The sequence below is a fragment of the Cimex lectularius genome, unplaced genomic scaffold, assembly GCF_000648675.2.
Source record: "Cimex lectularius strain Harlan isolate CLEC.00 unplaced genomic scaffold, Clec_2.1 scaffold15, whole genome shotgun sequence".
Classification (NCBI taxonomy): Eukaryota; Metazoa; Arthropoda; class Insecta; order Hemiptera; family Cimicidae; genus Cimex; species Cimex lectularius.
In genome coordinates this window covers 1,407,671-1,425,266 of record NW_019392667.1, presented here as the reverse complement: position 1 = coordinate 1,425,266, position 17,596 = coordinate 1,407,671, and the positions used below count along the sequence as shown (strand labels likewise).

General features: G+C 33.7%; 2 protein-coding genes across 2 annotated transcripts; both read left to right on the top strand.

The window, feature by feature from the left end:
• The first annotated feature begins 1,581 nt into the window (after positions 1 to 1,581).
• On the top strand, positions 1,582 to 9,650 carry LOC106673946 (general transcription factor IIF subunit 1). Its single transcript, XM_014406344.2, has 11 exons — positions 1,582 to 1,876; positions 1,933 to 1,976; positions 3,832 to 3,966; positions 4,024 to 4,158; positions 7,963 to 8,133; positions 8,193 to 8,305; positions 8,359 to 8,469; positions 8,529 to 8,646; positions 8,723 to 8,961; positions 9,090 to 9,246; positions 9,305 to 9,650. The coding sequence occupies exons 1-11, from the start codon at positions 1,862 to 1,864 to the stop codon at positions 9,513 to 9,515; spliced, it is 1,449 nt and encodes a 482-aa protein (XP_014261830.1). The 5' UTR covers positions 1,582 to 1,861; the 3' UTR covers positions 9,516 to 9,650.
• Positions 9,651 to 13,770: 4,120 nt separating this feature from the next.
• LOC106673796 lies at positions 13,771 to 16,232 on the top strand. The gene is made up of 7 exons (XM_014406073.1): positions 13,771 to 14,005; positions 14,065 to 14,207; positions 14,491 to 14,612; positions 14,669 to 14,880; positions 15,335 to 15,429; positions 15,486 to 15,716; positions 15,773 to 16,232. Exons 1-7 carry the CDS (start codon positions 13,918 to 13,920, stop codon positions 16,073 to 16,075), a joined length of 1,194 nt encoding a protein of 397 aa, XP_014261559.1. The 5' UTR covers positions 13,771 to 13,917; the 3' UTR covers positions 16,076 to 16,232.
• The last annotated feature ends 1,364 nt before the right edge of the window (positions 16,233 to 17,596 follow it).

The window sequence follows — 17,596 nt, the reverse complement described above, 5'->3', positions numbered from 1 at the left end:
ACTTCTAACTTCAATATCATCTATTTATTTATTAATGAAAGTTATACTCAGTTACAAGAAGACGAAAAATAAACGTACAAATAAAACATATACAAATTAAAAAATGTACAAATAAAATATGCAAATAAATACAAAATACAATTTTCAGTTTTTTTAATTAGACACCTCACCTTGCTTACTGGGCTATTTTTTATGTAATCATTGTAATAGATTTTTGCAAAAGTGAATTTCTGGAGTGTACCAAGATTCTCAATTAATTTATTCTATTCCTACTACTGGGAGAAAAGGATATCAATCGACAGATTGATGACTGCTGGAGAAAGTATCAAAAGTTTGAGGAGGGAGTTTGATTTAAATGATCCTAACAGGTAAAAAAAAAAAAAAAAAAAAAAAAACAGTTATATTACAGTTTTTAATATTTTGTTAATCTTCTCTTAAATGATTCAAAGGTTCAGAAGATGGTGAAATGAGGGAAGTGTGAAAACTGATTTTATAGGACCAACAACATAGTTGGCTTCTTTAGAAAATGATATAATCTAGCCTAAAATTAACATTCCCTACTACGATATGTTACAAGCCATAAGATTATTATTTATTTATTATTTAAAAGATAAAACTAAGATCCTAAGATTATTATTTATTATTCCTTTTTATATGTTTATATATTTCTGTTGTTTAATTAAATTTTTATAATTTCTTCTCATTTCTTTTATATTTGTTCATATATTTCTGTGTTTTTTTCAATCATTCCTTCTCTCTTCCTTTATATTTATTTACATATTTCTGTTGTTTAATTAGATTTTTATAATTCCTCCTTATTTCTTTTATATTTGTTTATATATTTTTGTTGTTTAATTAAATGTTTATAATTTCTTTTAAATTCTTTTATATTTGTTTATATATTTCTGTTGTTTAAATTTTTATGATTCCTTCTCCCTTCCTTTATATTTATTTACATATTTCTGTTATTTAATTAAATTTTTATAATTCCTTCTTACTTCTTTTATATTTGTTTATATATTTCTGTTGTTTAAATTTTTATGATTCCTTCTCCCTTCCTTTATATTTATTTACATATTTCTGTTATTTAATTAAATTTTTATAATTCCTTCTTACTTCTTTTATATTTATTTATATATTTGTGTGGTTTGATTAAATTTTTAGCATTCCTTCTCACTTCTTTCATATTTTTATACACGTGTATTATGACACAATGCTTACAATATTTATTTTTGTTTGTTTCTCTGAATATGTCCATATTTTTAATTATTGTTGTATAAAATTATTATTTATGTTTCAATTATTTATTATTATTTATGTATAGTTTAAACTCTTATAGAATTTGTATAGAACTGGGTATATTTACCCGTGTAAATAAATAAATTGTCATTCTCCTGCCTTGTATTTTGTTTTAATAAGTTATTATAATTATTTTTATTGTCTGTAACTTGTAATATTTTCATTTTACTAATTTTATTGAGGATTATTTGAAAATTGGAGGAATATTGGCATATGGGGCAAACAATTACTGATTTTTGCGTCACCAGGCGAAGAGCCAATTGGATTTTGGGAGTTGTTCAGCCTTCTGTTTACCTTGATCCAGCGATCGCTAATTCACTATCCATAAAACCTTCTCGAGTGTGAATTGTTTTTGGTTCTCGTTCTGTTTGGTTCTAGGCCGAAAACGGTTTATTTCCAAGATAGAAATACATTCAAAATTGATTATTCCGAGGTGAAAGTGATTAGCCCTTCATTGCCAAGAAAGTTTGGCCCGTTTTAAGTTTCAACAGGTGGAGTTTCATCAAGGAATGATGCTAGGATAGCGTTTCTTTTCATTACGATTTAAAAAAAAACGAAGATAATGAACAACTCGCCGGTATGCACGTTTTTTCGATTTATTTTGAACATGCCTGAAAGTTTTTTCGTTTTTAGGGCGCAGCACCGACTGTGCAGGAGTACAGCATTAAAGTGCCCAAGTAAGCCTATTTATTAATCTATATTAACTTTTGTAAGCCTGAGCCGACGCTCTATGTGCCTATCCTGATCGTTATCCAGAAATAAAATCATGAACATTTATTGCTGCATCGGCTTGTCTTAATATTGTAATAAACAGAAAGTCACACAATAGATGCAAGTCAGCCACAATAGTTGTGGATATGAGCTTATTTACAAGAGGGACTTACTCCAGATAATGCTCGCCAACTCGAACTTACATGTCCTTCAGCATCTTCCAGGATTCCACAGCTTCCTATTTGACTTGTCGCATTGGCTAAGTCCTTGCTGGCAGAGATGACTGCTTGATCCACCGACTATGACTGAGTCCTCCAATAGACTCTGTGCTCTCATTGAGTCTTCTTGGCTCGGCTCTGGTTGACGGAGTCTATCCACCTGTCTGCTACTTCTGAGAGACTTGACAGTCGACTCATTCTGCTTGAGCTGCTCTTTGACAGTCTACTGTATTTGGCGTATAGTGATGTCTAAGTCCTTACTGGTAGATATGACTGCTCTCGACTATCTGAACCACTGAGTTAACTGTATCCTCTTGTCGAGGACCCAACTTAGTCTTTGGATTGATTGAGTCTTCCAGTTGACTGGGTCCTTCCTTCTGTGCACTGCTTTCAAGATACTCGACACTTGACTCGTCCTGTATTGGGCTGCTCTTTGACAATCTACTCTATTTGACTCATTTCAGCCCTGGATAATCAATCTGGCCTCTCAGACTGACTCTGTCAGCAACCAACTGACAACTGAATACTCAAGTTGACTGACCTTTCGCTCAGTCCCCGACCGAGTCCTTGAATCAACTGAGTTTTCCATATCCAAGGACTCTGTGCTGAGTCCTCTTGGCTCTGGTTGCTGCTTGCAAGACTCTTTACAGCAGACTAGTCTTGTGTTGGCTCTCTTTTTGACAGTCTACTCTATTCGACTCATCTCAGTCCTGGATAATTGATGTGTCTTGGTCTGGCTGTGATCCACCGACTGACTTGACTGAGTTTTCCAGTTGACTGTTCTTTTACGGTCTTCTTGCTTCTAGTTGACATAGCCCATTTTTCTATCCATTGCTTAGGAGACACTCAACAGTTGATTCTTCCTGCATCGGACTGCTCTTCAACAGTCAACACTATTAGAATCGTGTTGCTCCCGGATAGTCGACATGTCTCAGACTGACTATGGCTGCTGTGACTGACACCTGCTGCTTCCAAGACACTTGACAGTTAACTTGTCATTCTTTGACAATTTATTATATCTGACTCGTCTTGGCCCTGGACAATTGACTTGGACTGACTCTGTGAGCCTCCTACTCACTTGACTGAGTCCTCTAGATTGCCTTTGCATTTCCAATCATCCCCATTTATACCTGTGTCCCAAACAGGGTAAGAGAGGAAAGGAAAAACAAAAACCATTGGACTAGATAGTCAACTTGCTTCTTGCAAAGGTTGGCTGCACGAAAACAACACTAAGGAGTTTCTATTATGCAGTCTCATATCGATGGATTTCCACAGAAGAGTGTATTGACACCCAATTGACTGACATGACCCCAAATTTATGGCATCCCACAGCTTGGTAATTTATGTACAACTTTCCCACACTAAATAACTCCTTGATTTTAATTATTTAGTGGACAGACTGTTCATCTGTTGCTTTTCTATGACTTATAGGCTTGTGGGAAATGTCTCTGCTCCCTACTGGGTGTCCTATCAGATTTATGGTCTTAAGTCCAATGTGAAATTCCTTACTAGTTTTAACTTACATTAAAAACTATTCATATCTTATGCTAAGATGAGGACCGGCTTATACAGTATCTCTTATTTCATTGTCTGGACGTTTTAGGAATTCGAGAAAGTCGTACCATGTCATGCGTTTCAACTCGGTCCAGAACGTCGATTTTACGAAATGGTCTCAAGTCAAGATGGAAAGGGAAAACAACATCAAAGAGTTCAAGACGCAGGACGAAGAACAGCCAAAGTGAGTCATACTCAAGTCTAAACTGCCGTCCAAGCTTTACAATCTTTTTATCACCAGGTTTGGTGCCGGGAGCGAGTACGGCAGAGAAGCAAGGGAAGAGGCGAGGAGAAAGAAGTACGGCATCATAACACGACGTTATAAACCAGAGGATCAACCATGGATTCTTAAAGTCGGAGGGAAATCTGGAAAAAAGTAGGTTTTTATTTCTTTATTTAATGACCTTATGAACTATGCATATTAGCCAAATAGACAATATTTTATAATTATTAATTATAATATCTTTATAATTTATAATATCTTTATTTACGGCAAGCCAATTTAAGTACATTATACAATTTACATATCTTTCACAGAACACAATGAATGATAGATCCAACTGAACATTCCTCCGTGCATATTCTATGCATCGGAGAGTTGACCATATAGTTTGTTTTGCTTATAGGAACATAAAACAACTTGGTATACATTGTTCTTTTACTAGGTATATTCAGTTTAATTCTTTCTAAAGTTCCGGACAACATAGTATGTTATTTATTAATCTGAAACAAACGGTAACATTGCCAACTTTTCTACGCTTTTCTAGAGTACATAAGTTGTCAACAACCTAAGGTCATTTAAAAAAAATCCAATTTTAGGCCAAGCTTGAAAGCCCCATACCTGAAGAATCTTTTTTGCACACTTTCTATTCTCTGAACATATTTTATATAATAAGGTGTCAAACAGCTGATTTATACTCCAGAACCGGCCTTATTAAAGATAAATAAAGCATTCTTATACAATGAAAATTCATAAATTCTATTGTATTTTTCTTTAATAATCCAAGCAATTTTAAACATTTATTTACAGCCGTTTTAATATGTAACATAAAAGAGAAACTAGACCAACTACCAAGGTTCTTAATAATATTTAAAGCCAGTAATTCCATATCACATATTTTTCTCTTATATCTAATGGGATTTGAGTTTCTATGATAACACACAATTTTACATTTATCGATATTTAGGGACATGCTATTCATATCACACCAGTTGACTAGATTTGAAAACGATTGCTGAAGCGTATCAGTCCTTTAATGATTTTACCAGTTTAAAAATTTTTAAGTCATCAGCAAAAAACCTGAACGCACAAAATTCAAAACATTTAGCAACATCATTTATAAAAATATTGAACAATAATGGCAACAGATGTCCCCCTTGGGGCACAATGGAACTAACAATTATTCGTTTAGACGTTGAATTATTTACAATTACCGATTCTTTTCTATCACTTAGATAGTCCCTAAGCCATTTTAGTAATTTACCATGTATACTTTCAATGTATATACCATGTATAGCTTCAAGCGTACTGCACAAAATGTTATGATTTATGCGATCAAATGCTTTACTGAAGTCGGTAAATATAAAATCGACCTGAAATCCAGCCATAAATGCATCAAAAATTCACGACTGAGTATACACCAAGTTAGTGAATGATGATTCATTTTTCATAAAACCATGTTGATTTTTATCAAGTAAATATTTAAAAAAAAAATGTTATTTTATTAGATATAATTATTTCAAATATTTTATTACGAGATTTTACAGGTCTTTAATTTGAGATCAAAGATTGGTCACCACTTTTGAAAATGGGTACAATTTTTCAGATTTCCACTTATCTGGGAACAAACCCAGTTCTAATGATGGATAATATTGCCAGTGATTTGACCAGAACAACAATAAAAAACTGTTTCAACACCACACTTAGAATGTCGTCAGGACCCTTATATTTAAAATTATAAAATACTTTTAAAATTTCAACTTCATTGATTGTTGCTGATAACACATTGACTGTCTCGTCATATCTAAATTCATGATAGTCCACACTGTAATACACTGAGCCAAAGTAAAAAGCAAAATAGTTGGTTATGTCTTGAAAGTTATTAGCTACAAGATCTAAGTATTTCATAGAATTTGGTAATTAATTCATCTTTATTTTCTTTTGAACATAAGATCAGAAACTTTTAGGATCAGCAGATAGACAATTTTCTAAATTATTTGTGTAATTAAGCTGCATTTGTCATTGCATATTCGAGAATAGTATATAATCGTTATATGAGTTTGATTACTTCTACTTCTTATAGGCTATCTTTTTTTGAATAACAAGAGATTTCTATTTATCAGAAAAATGAATTGGAAATTTGGGGGTAATTTTTTTTTCTTGGACAAACTAATCAATTAAGCTGTAAAGAATATCATAAAAAAAAGAGATGATATATTATTAGTTTGTGTATTGAGAGGAACGATATCACGACAAAAAATAAAAGGCTAGAGGCAGCAGTGAGAATCGAACCCATGACCGCGGGGTTTATACGCTGAGAGTCTATCACGCTAACCACTTGGCTATCTCAATCCTCATTTTATTTACTTTAAACTCTTGAAATTCTTTTCAGTAAATCTAATTAATAATGTAACGCAAAGCCGTTGGGAAACAATATTCCCATGCCGTTGTGAAAGTAACACACGTAAAGTGGAACAGTGTCTCCTTTAACCTTTTTGGGAGTTAAAGCGCGTTTCCCTCCCTATAGCCTCCTCCACTGCCCCCCTGGCCTGATTTACTTAATGCCTCAATTTATTTAATAGACAGGCAAAGTTTATTTACAAAAATATAAAAGATATATATGTATCAACTATAGTCCACCAATTTAATTCGATAACGATTCACTTTAACAAAAAATGGTCTTGCACAAACCCCAGATTACACGGACCAAAAGGAAAATTTTGATAGGATCGAACATTTATGAGTTATGCCCAATGTAAGACATATAAGGAGATATGCTTTTTGTAACTACAAGATGGCCTTCCCTGTTTATTTCAAAAAACAATTAGCATTAACAAAAATGGTCTTATACAAACTTCTTAAAAATTTTCTTTCAGTAAAAGTGGCATAAAATAAGCCTCTAGAACAGAAATTGACAATAAAAATATGGGATTCTCATTTAAAATAAAGTTAGTGTCATTTCCCAGCATGATGAGAAAGTTATGTATTGAAAAAATCAACTCAAATTACATTTTTGTATTTAATTCAATTAAATAAAATGCCATCTCTTTTATAAAAACTAACAGGGTATAAACTACTAAACAAGAACTAATAAAAGTGTAGCCTGGTTTTCTTCCGATGCGTTCATTGATGGAGAATTTCCTGAACCTCTTGGTGATCTCTCCCTCTGCTTACCTTAAGTTTCATCATTTGGTCCTCCAGAATCCTGTATTCTGACGACAAAAAATCCTTTAAAAAAAATTAAGGTTCAAGAGCCAGCTTTTTTTGGAGTTCACCTATTCTTGTCAACCTGTAGCCCTCGTTGTGCCCTAGCCACTTACTTCCACTTTCAAGACAGTCCCACCATTTTGGATCCTTTATGTGTTGCCTAGCTTTCTTACAGGCTCCTTCTTCTGAGCCAACTACACATTAATTTACAAAAAAAAACTTGTTTGTTTTCTGGAACATTTGTTTGATTAAGATTGATTCCAAGCCCAGCAAATCAAATCATGTCACCAAAGAAGATTTCCTTTAGCAATTATACCATTTCATCTGCATATCTTTGACCTTTATTTCTATATCGTTTACTTCTTTATTAAACCCAAGTCTTTATGCCCACCTGTGGTCATCCTATAGTAATTTTTATGGGTTACATCACTCTCATCTCAGCTATTGATCCACAGTCCCCTATCTATTTGTTATATCTAGTTGAAGCTATTTTGAGATAACAAATAGTCTATAAAACGTCCAGACATGGGGACGATTTTTTTAAACATGTAATTCATTTTTTTCCTGTGTTTCCTTTTATTTCAATATTCTATAAAGTTGGGTGATGTTATGAAGTATAATTTTATTGTTATCCTCAAATATGAGTATGAATCCCACAATTTTACCCTTAACCTCTATTTTGATTCATGGGCGTCCCACCATGTGTGTTCAATTTTAAAAAATCAGAGAACTACATAATACTTTTTTTTCAAGATTCAAAGGGATTCGTGAAGGTGGGGTGGCCGAAAATGCGTCCTATTACGTTTTCACACATGCTGCTGATGGTGGCATCGAAGCTTACCCTTTGAACGAGTGGTACAACTTCCAGGCCATACAGAGGTATAAGGCCTTATCGGCAGAAGAAGCAGAACAAGAATTTGGAAGGTAAATATTAAAAAAGACAATTTAAATAAATTGTTAGTAAATTTTGATCATTTTTCTAGGCGGAACAAGGTGATGAACTACTTTTCGCTCATGATGAGGAAAAGGCTAAAGAACGATGAAGATGGCGAAGGGGAAGAAGAAGAAAAACCAAAGAAGGGGAGGAAATCTAATGGTATATTATTTACAGTCATCCGTTTTTCCCTTAATTTCATTCAATGTTTTTAGAGCTTAAGATTTCTGAAATGGACGATTGGATCGATTCTGAGGAAGATGAGTCCGAATCTGATGATGAGGAAGGCGAGAAAAAAGAGAAGAAAGAAAAAGATAAGAAAAAGAGTGAGTATTTTGCGTAACAAGAGATAAAAAACAGTGTGTTGAAAATATGTCTACTTTAGAAAAAGTTCCTGAAAAGAAGAAAAAACGTAAAGGTTCTGATGAATCAGCCGTTGAGGAAAGTGACGACGGTGATGAAGAAGGGCGGGAGCTCGATTATATATCCGATTCATCAGACAGGTTTACAATCTTTCATTTATTAATTATAACAAATGATGAAAATAAATAAAATACATTTCCGTCTGGATTTTTTTAGTGAATCAGATCACGACGCCAAGGTGGTCAAGGAAATGAAAGGTGTGGCGGAAGAGAGCGCCCTCAGAAGGCTCCTTACATCGGACGAGGAGGAGGACGAAGAAGAAAAGAAAGAAGAGGAGAAAGAAGGAGAGAAAGTTGCCGAAAACAAAGATGCCGAAAAGAACGATGGGAAAGATGCTAAAGATGCGAAAAAGAGAAAAAGGAAGAAAAAGTCAAACGAAAAGAAGAAAAATGATGGTATAAAGATAGATTTTTTTTACTAATAAATAACTAATTTATTAATATTTTTATTATATATAAAAGGTAGATTTAGTTCATAACAAATAACTAAAAAATAATAATTACATTGCTTATTTACTTTATAGATTCTTCTTCAGATTCAAGCGGTGATAGTAGTGATTCGGACACAGACAAATCCAAAGATAATGGATCGAGTTCAAACGCACAGACTCCGGCCGAGAAGAAAGTCGATCCGGTTCAGACGAAGAAGCCACGCATGGAGATGCCCCTTCTTTCTTATGGGTACAAAATCGACATACGTATTTTATTACTCTAACTGACCGCCATGTATTGTTCACAGAGGTGAGAACGGCATAACCGAAGAGGCTGTCAGGAGGTATCTCATGAGGAAGCCTATGACGGCTACAGAGCTCCTGCAGAAATTCAAAAACAGAAAAACCGGACTCAGTTCTGAACAGCTAGTCAACGTCATGACGCAGATACTTCAGAAGATAAATCCGGTCAAGCAAAAGACTCAGAATAAAATGTATCTCTCGCTCAAACCACAATGATATAATCAACGGGAAGACGATTTAATTTTTATCCATCCAACTATAGATGAATTTTAAATATGAAATAAATATGTTTATTGTACATTTCGGTGTAAAAAATTTTTATACATAAATGTGAAATAAAAATATTTATACAATTATTTTCTTTTTTAATCAAACAACACGCACTTTTTAAAATTGTGTGTTTTATGCTAAACCTATCCTTATCTTTCTTTAATTTTCAGCATCTCAATAAATAATTTAACGAAAATAAATTTTTGAGTTTTAACCTTTTCAGGGCTGATTTTTGGATAATAAAACACATTCCCCAGCTTGTAGCCTCGGCCACGATGTGTCATTTCAGCCCCCAATGCTTCAGTTTGTAAATGTAAATGGTGGTGAGAAAAAAGTTTAAATAATTTTTTTGCGACATTGATGATGATGATGATAGAAGTAGGGGTTTTTGTTTCTCAAGCACAGCCTTCTGGCTTGTACCTTTCTAATTGTTTGTTCAGTGCAACCATCTCGATCCTTCTCTTAAGATGTACTAGGTCTCCTATGTCTCCATTGAGTGATTGCTTTGCATTCGAATATGTGTCAGTATTATTTTGAAGATGTTTTTTTTAGTAAATAAAAATAATTTTATTTATGTTTCAGTGCTCCTGTGCCATTTGCGAGACATATTTCATTTCTTATCGTTGGAAAAAAAGTGCAGGACTTATTCCACAAAACAGTAGTAATGGAGGTGGCGAGAGGATGTCGACAAGGAGGTATAACAAATACAGTATACAGTACAAATACAGTTTTTTTTCTGATTATCTGCACTAAATCAGACATCCTTGGCCTAGGATCATTCAAGAGGACTCTTTTCAACATCGGAGACCAATATTCAAGAATAGCATTTCCTTGAGGTCAAAACAAATTTTCTTCTCTCTACAGGATCATCATAGCGAGGCAAGAATTATCAACTTACATACAATTATACAATACAATTATCAACCATCAACTTTAATTTGTAATCTTCCCTAATTAAAATTGATATAAGAAATTCAATAGGATACTATTTATAGTATAGCAAGCACATGTACATAGTTTTCTGAAATTTGCTCATTGCTCTTGTCATTATTATAGAATACATTACATCACCTTTCAAGTACAAGGAAATATGTTTTTTTTCTTCTTAAAATATATAACTCCAGCAAGATAAGTCCCCCTTAATAGATAATAATAAGATTCATTAAAAAAAAAACTTTGGAAGATTGGATCATGATACTGATCCTGTAGAGAGAAGAAAATTTGTTTTGACCTCAAGGAAATGCTATTCTTGAATATTGGTCTCCGATGTTGAAAAGAGTCCTCTTGAATGATCCTAGACCAAGGATGTCTGATTTAGTGCAGATAATCAGCTCAAAAAAAAAGTACTGTCTTCATCTGGTACCGTTCATAACTCCCCGTAGTCCTTCCCCTCTCTCTTGTTTCAACCTCTCTCTCCCTCTCTCTTCGGGCCAGCGCCACACTGTATTTGTTATAGAGGAAAACTCTTGCCTCTGAGAATGTGGTAGTGGTCGATGCCGCAAGTAAAGTAAATGAAAGCGGGATCTATTCCCAAGACTATGAAGATGACATTGTTATACTAGTCAGGTAAAAGATTGCCTCAACATTAAAAAAAAACTCACGCAAAAAGCACATAACATGGTAGAACAATGGTGTTTACAACAGATTTAAGCAAACCCTTCCAAAACTACAATAATTGCTTCACAAAAAATATAAAAAAATAAAAATACAAGGCCCATGCGTCTACGCTGCAGATAAAAAAAAAAGTTATTAAATTCCAAGAGATAATCTTTGATAAGACTTTTTTTATAAACTGTTATGCTATGTAAATAAATTAACATAGAAATTACAAGAAATATAAATCTAGATATAGATAATCTTCGATATCGTCTGGCAGTGCTTAACAGTACAGATTCCTGGAGCTATCTGATCGTAGTTGTTAGTAATGTCAGCCTTTCCGTGGCTTTTTCTGTGGTTTTAGGCATGAGGACACTATGATGGGCATAATTCGCACCATGTCTCAACCATAAATAACGATATAGATAAGCCTAGACTTTATATTAAGAACAAATGCTTCTGAACAACCTCCTATTCCCGGGTGACAGAAAATTTAATTTTTTTTACTTAGATTGGAGTGTCAAAATAATGACAACTAGGGTCATAGATGAAGTACGTAAAATCACAACACAGGTCATTGTGAAATATACTGAAGGGTGATGAACATGCAGTGTAGTCGTTGCAGATCATTTTGGTCCACCTAACCTTATTATTTCGTCCTGTAGGCACGTTTCGTCATTTTATTATATGCAATATCGGTATATTTTATTCATGTACACTCTAAAGGAATGTACGATCTTGAAGACAAAAGCTAATTATGTTGTTTTATCAGCCCCTGATGCCCCGAATGAATAATAAATGAAATAGCAAAAAGCACTAAACCTCTCAATTCTGACTTTTTGATACCTGGAGAATTTCAACACATACTCAATTTGTTCATTTCTTTTATTATAAACTCTCTATTTATGCTATGTTAAAAAAAAATATCATAGAAATTACAAGAAATATAAATAATAATTCACTATTTTTCGTGGTCCGCTTGACCAATTAATATCAAACAATTAATTAAAGTTTTAAGTTGAGATAAAAAAGTCAATGTCACAAGCGGGATTTGAACCCACGACCTTCGGCTTGATCTGCTGCTACTCTACCACTTGAGCTGTCGTGACTTCGATCCCCTCGGGCACTAACTTCCCATCTCAACCACAACTTTTATTTTATTTTTTAATTTTTTTATATTTTTTATTTTCCATCCTTTTTGCCATTTTTCAAATCTTGTGTTATATTTGATTCTCAGTGACAAGTGAAATGGCCTCGGATTGCTTTAGTGAAGTATACTTCATTTTAATTCATTAAATTCACTATTTTTCGTGGTCTGCTTGACCAATTAATATAAATCAATTAATTAAAGTTGTAAGTTGAGATAAAAAAGTCAGTGTCAAGAGCGGGATTCGAACTCACTACCTTCGGCTTGATACGCTGCTACTCTACTACTTGAGCTATCGTGACTTCGATCCCCTCGGGCACTAACTTCCCATCTCAACCACACTTTTTTTTTTAATTTGTTTTTAATTTTAATTTTTTTAAATTTATTTTTTAATTTTCCCTCCTTTTTGCCATTTTTCAAATGTCGTGTAATCTGTTTGATTCTGGGTGACAATTTTTTATTTCAACTTAAAACCTTAATTAATTAATAAATAATAAGGAGGGCTGGTGGTTTTGGAAAAAAAAGCCCATATCCAGTTCGAATGCAGGGCTGCTGGATTCAAATCCAGGACTATTATCTAACAGTGATGAGCATTGTGTCAACGCTTAAACCATTGTGGCTACCAACACCCCTAATAAAGAATAAATAAAATAGCAAAAAGCATTAAACTTGTCAATTCTGACTTTTTGATTCCTGGAGAAATTCAACCTACAGCCAATTTGTTCATTTTTTTGGTTATAAAACTGTCTATTTATGCTATGTTAAAAAAATTAGCATAGAAATTACAAGAAATACAAATAGTAATATAAAATAGCAAAAAGCACTAAACCTGCTAATTGACTTTTTATGCATTCGAATTTCAAGTTATTCCAATTGTCAGTGTTTTCTTTCTCTTATAAATTGTATATTCGTGCTTGTATTAATAAAAATATCATACAATTTAGAAGTTTTAAAATAGCAAAGTGCACGAAACCTGCCAATTCTGACTTGACGAGAAATTTGCTCTTCTAAACGTTCAAATTTGGACCAATGGGTGTACTGGGTTGTAGCAAGTTGTACTCATTTCTGATCTGATCATCTGAGCCTGCTTATCTTAGCTGTTCAATTTTTACAGATCTTGTTTTGGCGTTTCACCATCGAATAAAAAATGGTACATACTGAATAATGCTTGAGAAGCTAAACCGGCAAAGATAGAACAAGATGAACAAAACCGACAACTACAGGTTCATCACCTCCATTCTTTTATAAATTTACTTCTTAGATTGTTTAAATTTCTTAAACATTCACTAACTTGTTTGAACAATTAATAATAACTGGTGCAGTTTTTTCAATTTATTATTATTTGTTTAAAAAAAACATCAAACTGAGCATTAAATGGCTTTTTACTTTAATGCGTCAAACCCAGATAAATTATTGACTTAATCTTTTATTTTTATTGAAAATATTTTCACTCAAAACATTTTGTTTTAACACATATGGCACAAAAATAAGGTATAGTTTGCTAAAAGTTAGTCAAAAAATCCCAATACACACACAACGTGAAAAAAAGTTTCAAATTAGGTTTGACTTCATCAGTCATAATTCTCCACTCTAAAAACGAGCAGGATGTATTCATATCAGCACAAATATATCGCCCAGTCACCCCCGGTTAACAGCCTGGAGCCATGGAGTATCAACAAGACGATAAAGCTCCGTAAGTGCCTGGCGATAAGTTTGTCTTCCAGGGTAATAACTCGGTAACTCGGTTTTTAGTTATGAACGAGGTTATCGACAGATACTCAGACCACCCGACACCTTTTCTCTACCTTGTTGACTCCGAGCCATATTGTTTTGCACCTTGGGTTGATGTGACAAGAGCTAATATGGGATTTGACAGACAATCCATACCAAGTTTGGTAATTCTTAAAAACATGATGTAAAACTACGCTGAGGGCTGATTCAGCTAAATTTTCTAAGCTTGACCTCTGTTTATACAAAACTAAAAACTTATGACTTATGTTTTCAGTCAATTTTTGACAAAGAAGTTTAAATATTTCTCCTGTTTTTCTGCCTTATAGGCTGAAACATTGTTTCAAACATATACAGTTTCTTGTTTTATGTAAAAAAAAGTTTAATTTATTCTCATTATACTGCTTTTTGGTTTATAGAAATAAGTTTATTTTTTGGTGTTGTTTACAGAAAAGGACACTCCTCAGAACAAAATCGAATGTCCAAGTCGCACAAGCACTCTGCTTACTTAACGACCTTGTCAAAAACCCGGAAAGGGCATGCGAGGCACTCCGCTTAAACATAATGCAAGCGTATGTAGTTTGCGTATGTACAACGAACATTTAATTCCACGATAAAATAATTTCAGACTAGTGAGGCTCATGCACAGCAAAAATATGTACATCAGGATAAAAACTTTAGACGTTTTGGAAGTCCTTGCAGATGCGCCTAACGGGAGGGTAACACTGGCTCGGAACAAGTACATCATGGGTCATCTCAAGAACAACATGGTCGATGAAGAACAGCTTGTGCGAGCCCAAGCTTTCAGGACATTGCGTGCCTTAGCAATCAATTGGTTTGGTAAGTTAAAGAGCAGTTTTGTTCTTTATTCATTAAGCCATTACTTGGTCAAAAACTTAATGATTGTTTAAAAAAAAAAATAAATAACTAAAGAATTCAGGAAGTAATTTTAAAAGAGAGTAGATACCTAAGTAGGTCTGTGGGGGTGATGAACCTAAAGAATTCTGTTCTATTTCAATTTAAATTTTGCATTTTGGCTTCTCAAAACCCAAGCAATGAAATTGGTTAGAAGGTGAAACACATCTGCGAGACCAAAGCTAGGGTAAGTAAACTAAAATGATCGGAAAGAATTAAACTTCAGGTTCATCACCCCCCAAACTCCAAGGGAATTCTCGCAAAATTAAACCTAGAAAAATATGAAAAACAGCTGAAATCTGTAAGCATTGAGGTTATGTAAGTCTCTTCCATGTTGATTATTTTTTAAATAACTTTTTGTTTTTGTTTTTGTTTTTAGCTGTAGAATACCTCGTAAATGAACATTTTGTCCGGCATATTCTTACAGCATTACAAACAGCAATGAAAGGACCATTTACAATGGCAGAACACTTGGTACTCCTTTTTAATAATATTGGTTAATTGTTAATAATTATTATCGACTTGTCTAGTATTACCTCCTTGAGACTTTGGAACATTTGTTGGATTTTAACGATGCCGTTAAAGTGGAAAGTATCAGGTATGACATTTTCGACATAACAAGTTTGCTCACACACCATAATTCGAGGGTAAGAGGAGCTGCGATGGGCGTATTCACCCAACTTTGCAAGCACAAGCTCGGGCGAGAGGGTTGTGTGGCACACGGTGTTATTGACCAACTCATGCCAAGCAATTACAAAGAAGTAAAAGCACCTTTCATATAAATGCTAATTAAAAACTAAAATGAACAAATTTTCAGGATGACAAAATGCAAGCCAAGGTCTTCGGGACATTGATGTTCACGACAGCTCTGATCAAAGGAAAGATAGACGCTGTTGAAAAAGATATTCACAACGATGCACTGAGTGTGCTCGTTAGTGACAATTCAGCCTTACACCTCAAGAGGAACGCGGCCAAAGTCCTCATGAACCTCATAAAAATACCGTCAGTCTGCAAGGAAATACAGCCACACCTCAAAGATATAGTCAATATAGACACAGCAAATGATAATGTGTTACAAAACCAGCTCAACGAAATAATAGAGCATCTGACAGAAGAATAGACCGTTAATCTGTTGTGTTGTAAACTCTGTATTGTCTCTTGCCATGCGTTCTGTGTTGCAATCATAGATTTACGTACAAACGAGCAAAAATAATCGGATCGCCCCCGATAACCCTTGACAAAGGGAATGAAAAAATAAATAATATTTAAAAATTCTATTTTTTGTTTTCAGTTTAACAATTATTACAATTATACTGATGAGAAGAACTTTTTTATTAGTAAGTTTTTGTCTCTCAAACAAATTTAAGCCTAATATCCTGTTTTTTCACAGATTTGCAATAAGAACAATAAATTGGTGACCAAAAAATTAACATGAAAGAACTGAAGGTAGATAAATACCAATACAATGGGGAAAGTAGATCTGGTAAAAAACAACCAAACTACAAGTATTATACCGTGTGAGTTTTTATAAAAGACTTGGACTTTTATTTTTATGCTCCCTATTTTATTGTAAAACTAAGTATGACTCAAACGTAATTTTTCGCGTAGAATTTACTATTTCTATTGTAAATTAAACTGACATGGTGATCAACTTTTTTAAATTTTTTATTTTTATATATATTTTGAATGAAAGTCTCTTTCATTTATAAATAACATAATTGAGTAAAATTTGGCATACAGTCCCCCTTTGAGAACTATCTTCTCTGTTGTACTTATTGAATAGTGATGAGTCCGAATTCAACGAGTAATTTTTAAGTTTTACTGGTTGTATTTCTTCTACAGTTTATTATTTCACTAAATATTCCTTCCTGACATTAAGTGTAGCACCACAGTTTAGTAGGTGAGATGTCTCTTCTGGCAAGATTCTGCACACATGTTGGTTGATGCTAATCTCTCAAGGGCTCAGTTCGCAGTTAAGAATTTTTTTTTTGTATTGTTCCTTTCTTTCTGGATCTCATCAGGAGGTTTTTGGATTGTTTGCCCGAGTGAATTCCATCGTTTCATCACTTCCATCTTCTTTCCTAAGATGCTTATTGATGGTTTGGCATACTACAAAAGAGTTCTGGTTATATCAGCGATTTTATTTTGTTCACTTAACCTGTTTAACCTCGTTTAATTTTGCAATTCAGTTCCATTCTCGACCTAATGTTCTTAGCTGTGTGAGTTTAATCCTGCCTGGATATCGGATGTGATGTTTTTATATATAACAGTACATCTCTTGATTGCATGTATTTCAGCTTGAAAGATACTGGCGTACTTGCACAAAGGGTCTCCTTTCCCTGTACATTTTGGCTTCCTAGATCCATCAGTGTACCAAAAATTTGCCTTTGAAGGAGGATTTTTTTCCTTTTTCTTGTTTTTTTCCAATTTAAATTCAAATATTCTGGTCATGATGCACCTAGAAGCCATGAGCATTGGATGAAATTATTAAAATAATTCTTTTTTTTTGTCTTAGTTGAGAAGAAAAAAATGGCGAAAAGAGAGAAAATTTGAAAGTTAGGTTGAGATGGGGAGTTGGTGTCTGAATGGATCGAAGTTACAACAGTCAAATGGTTAGAGCAGTGGTGTATTGAGCCGACGG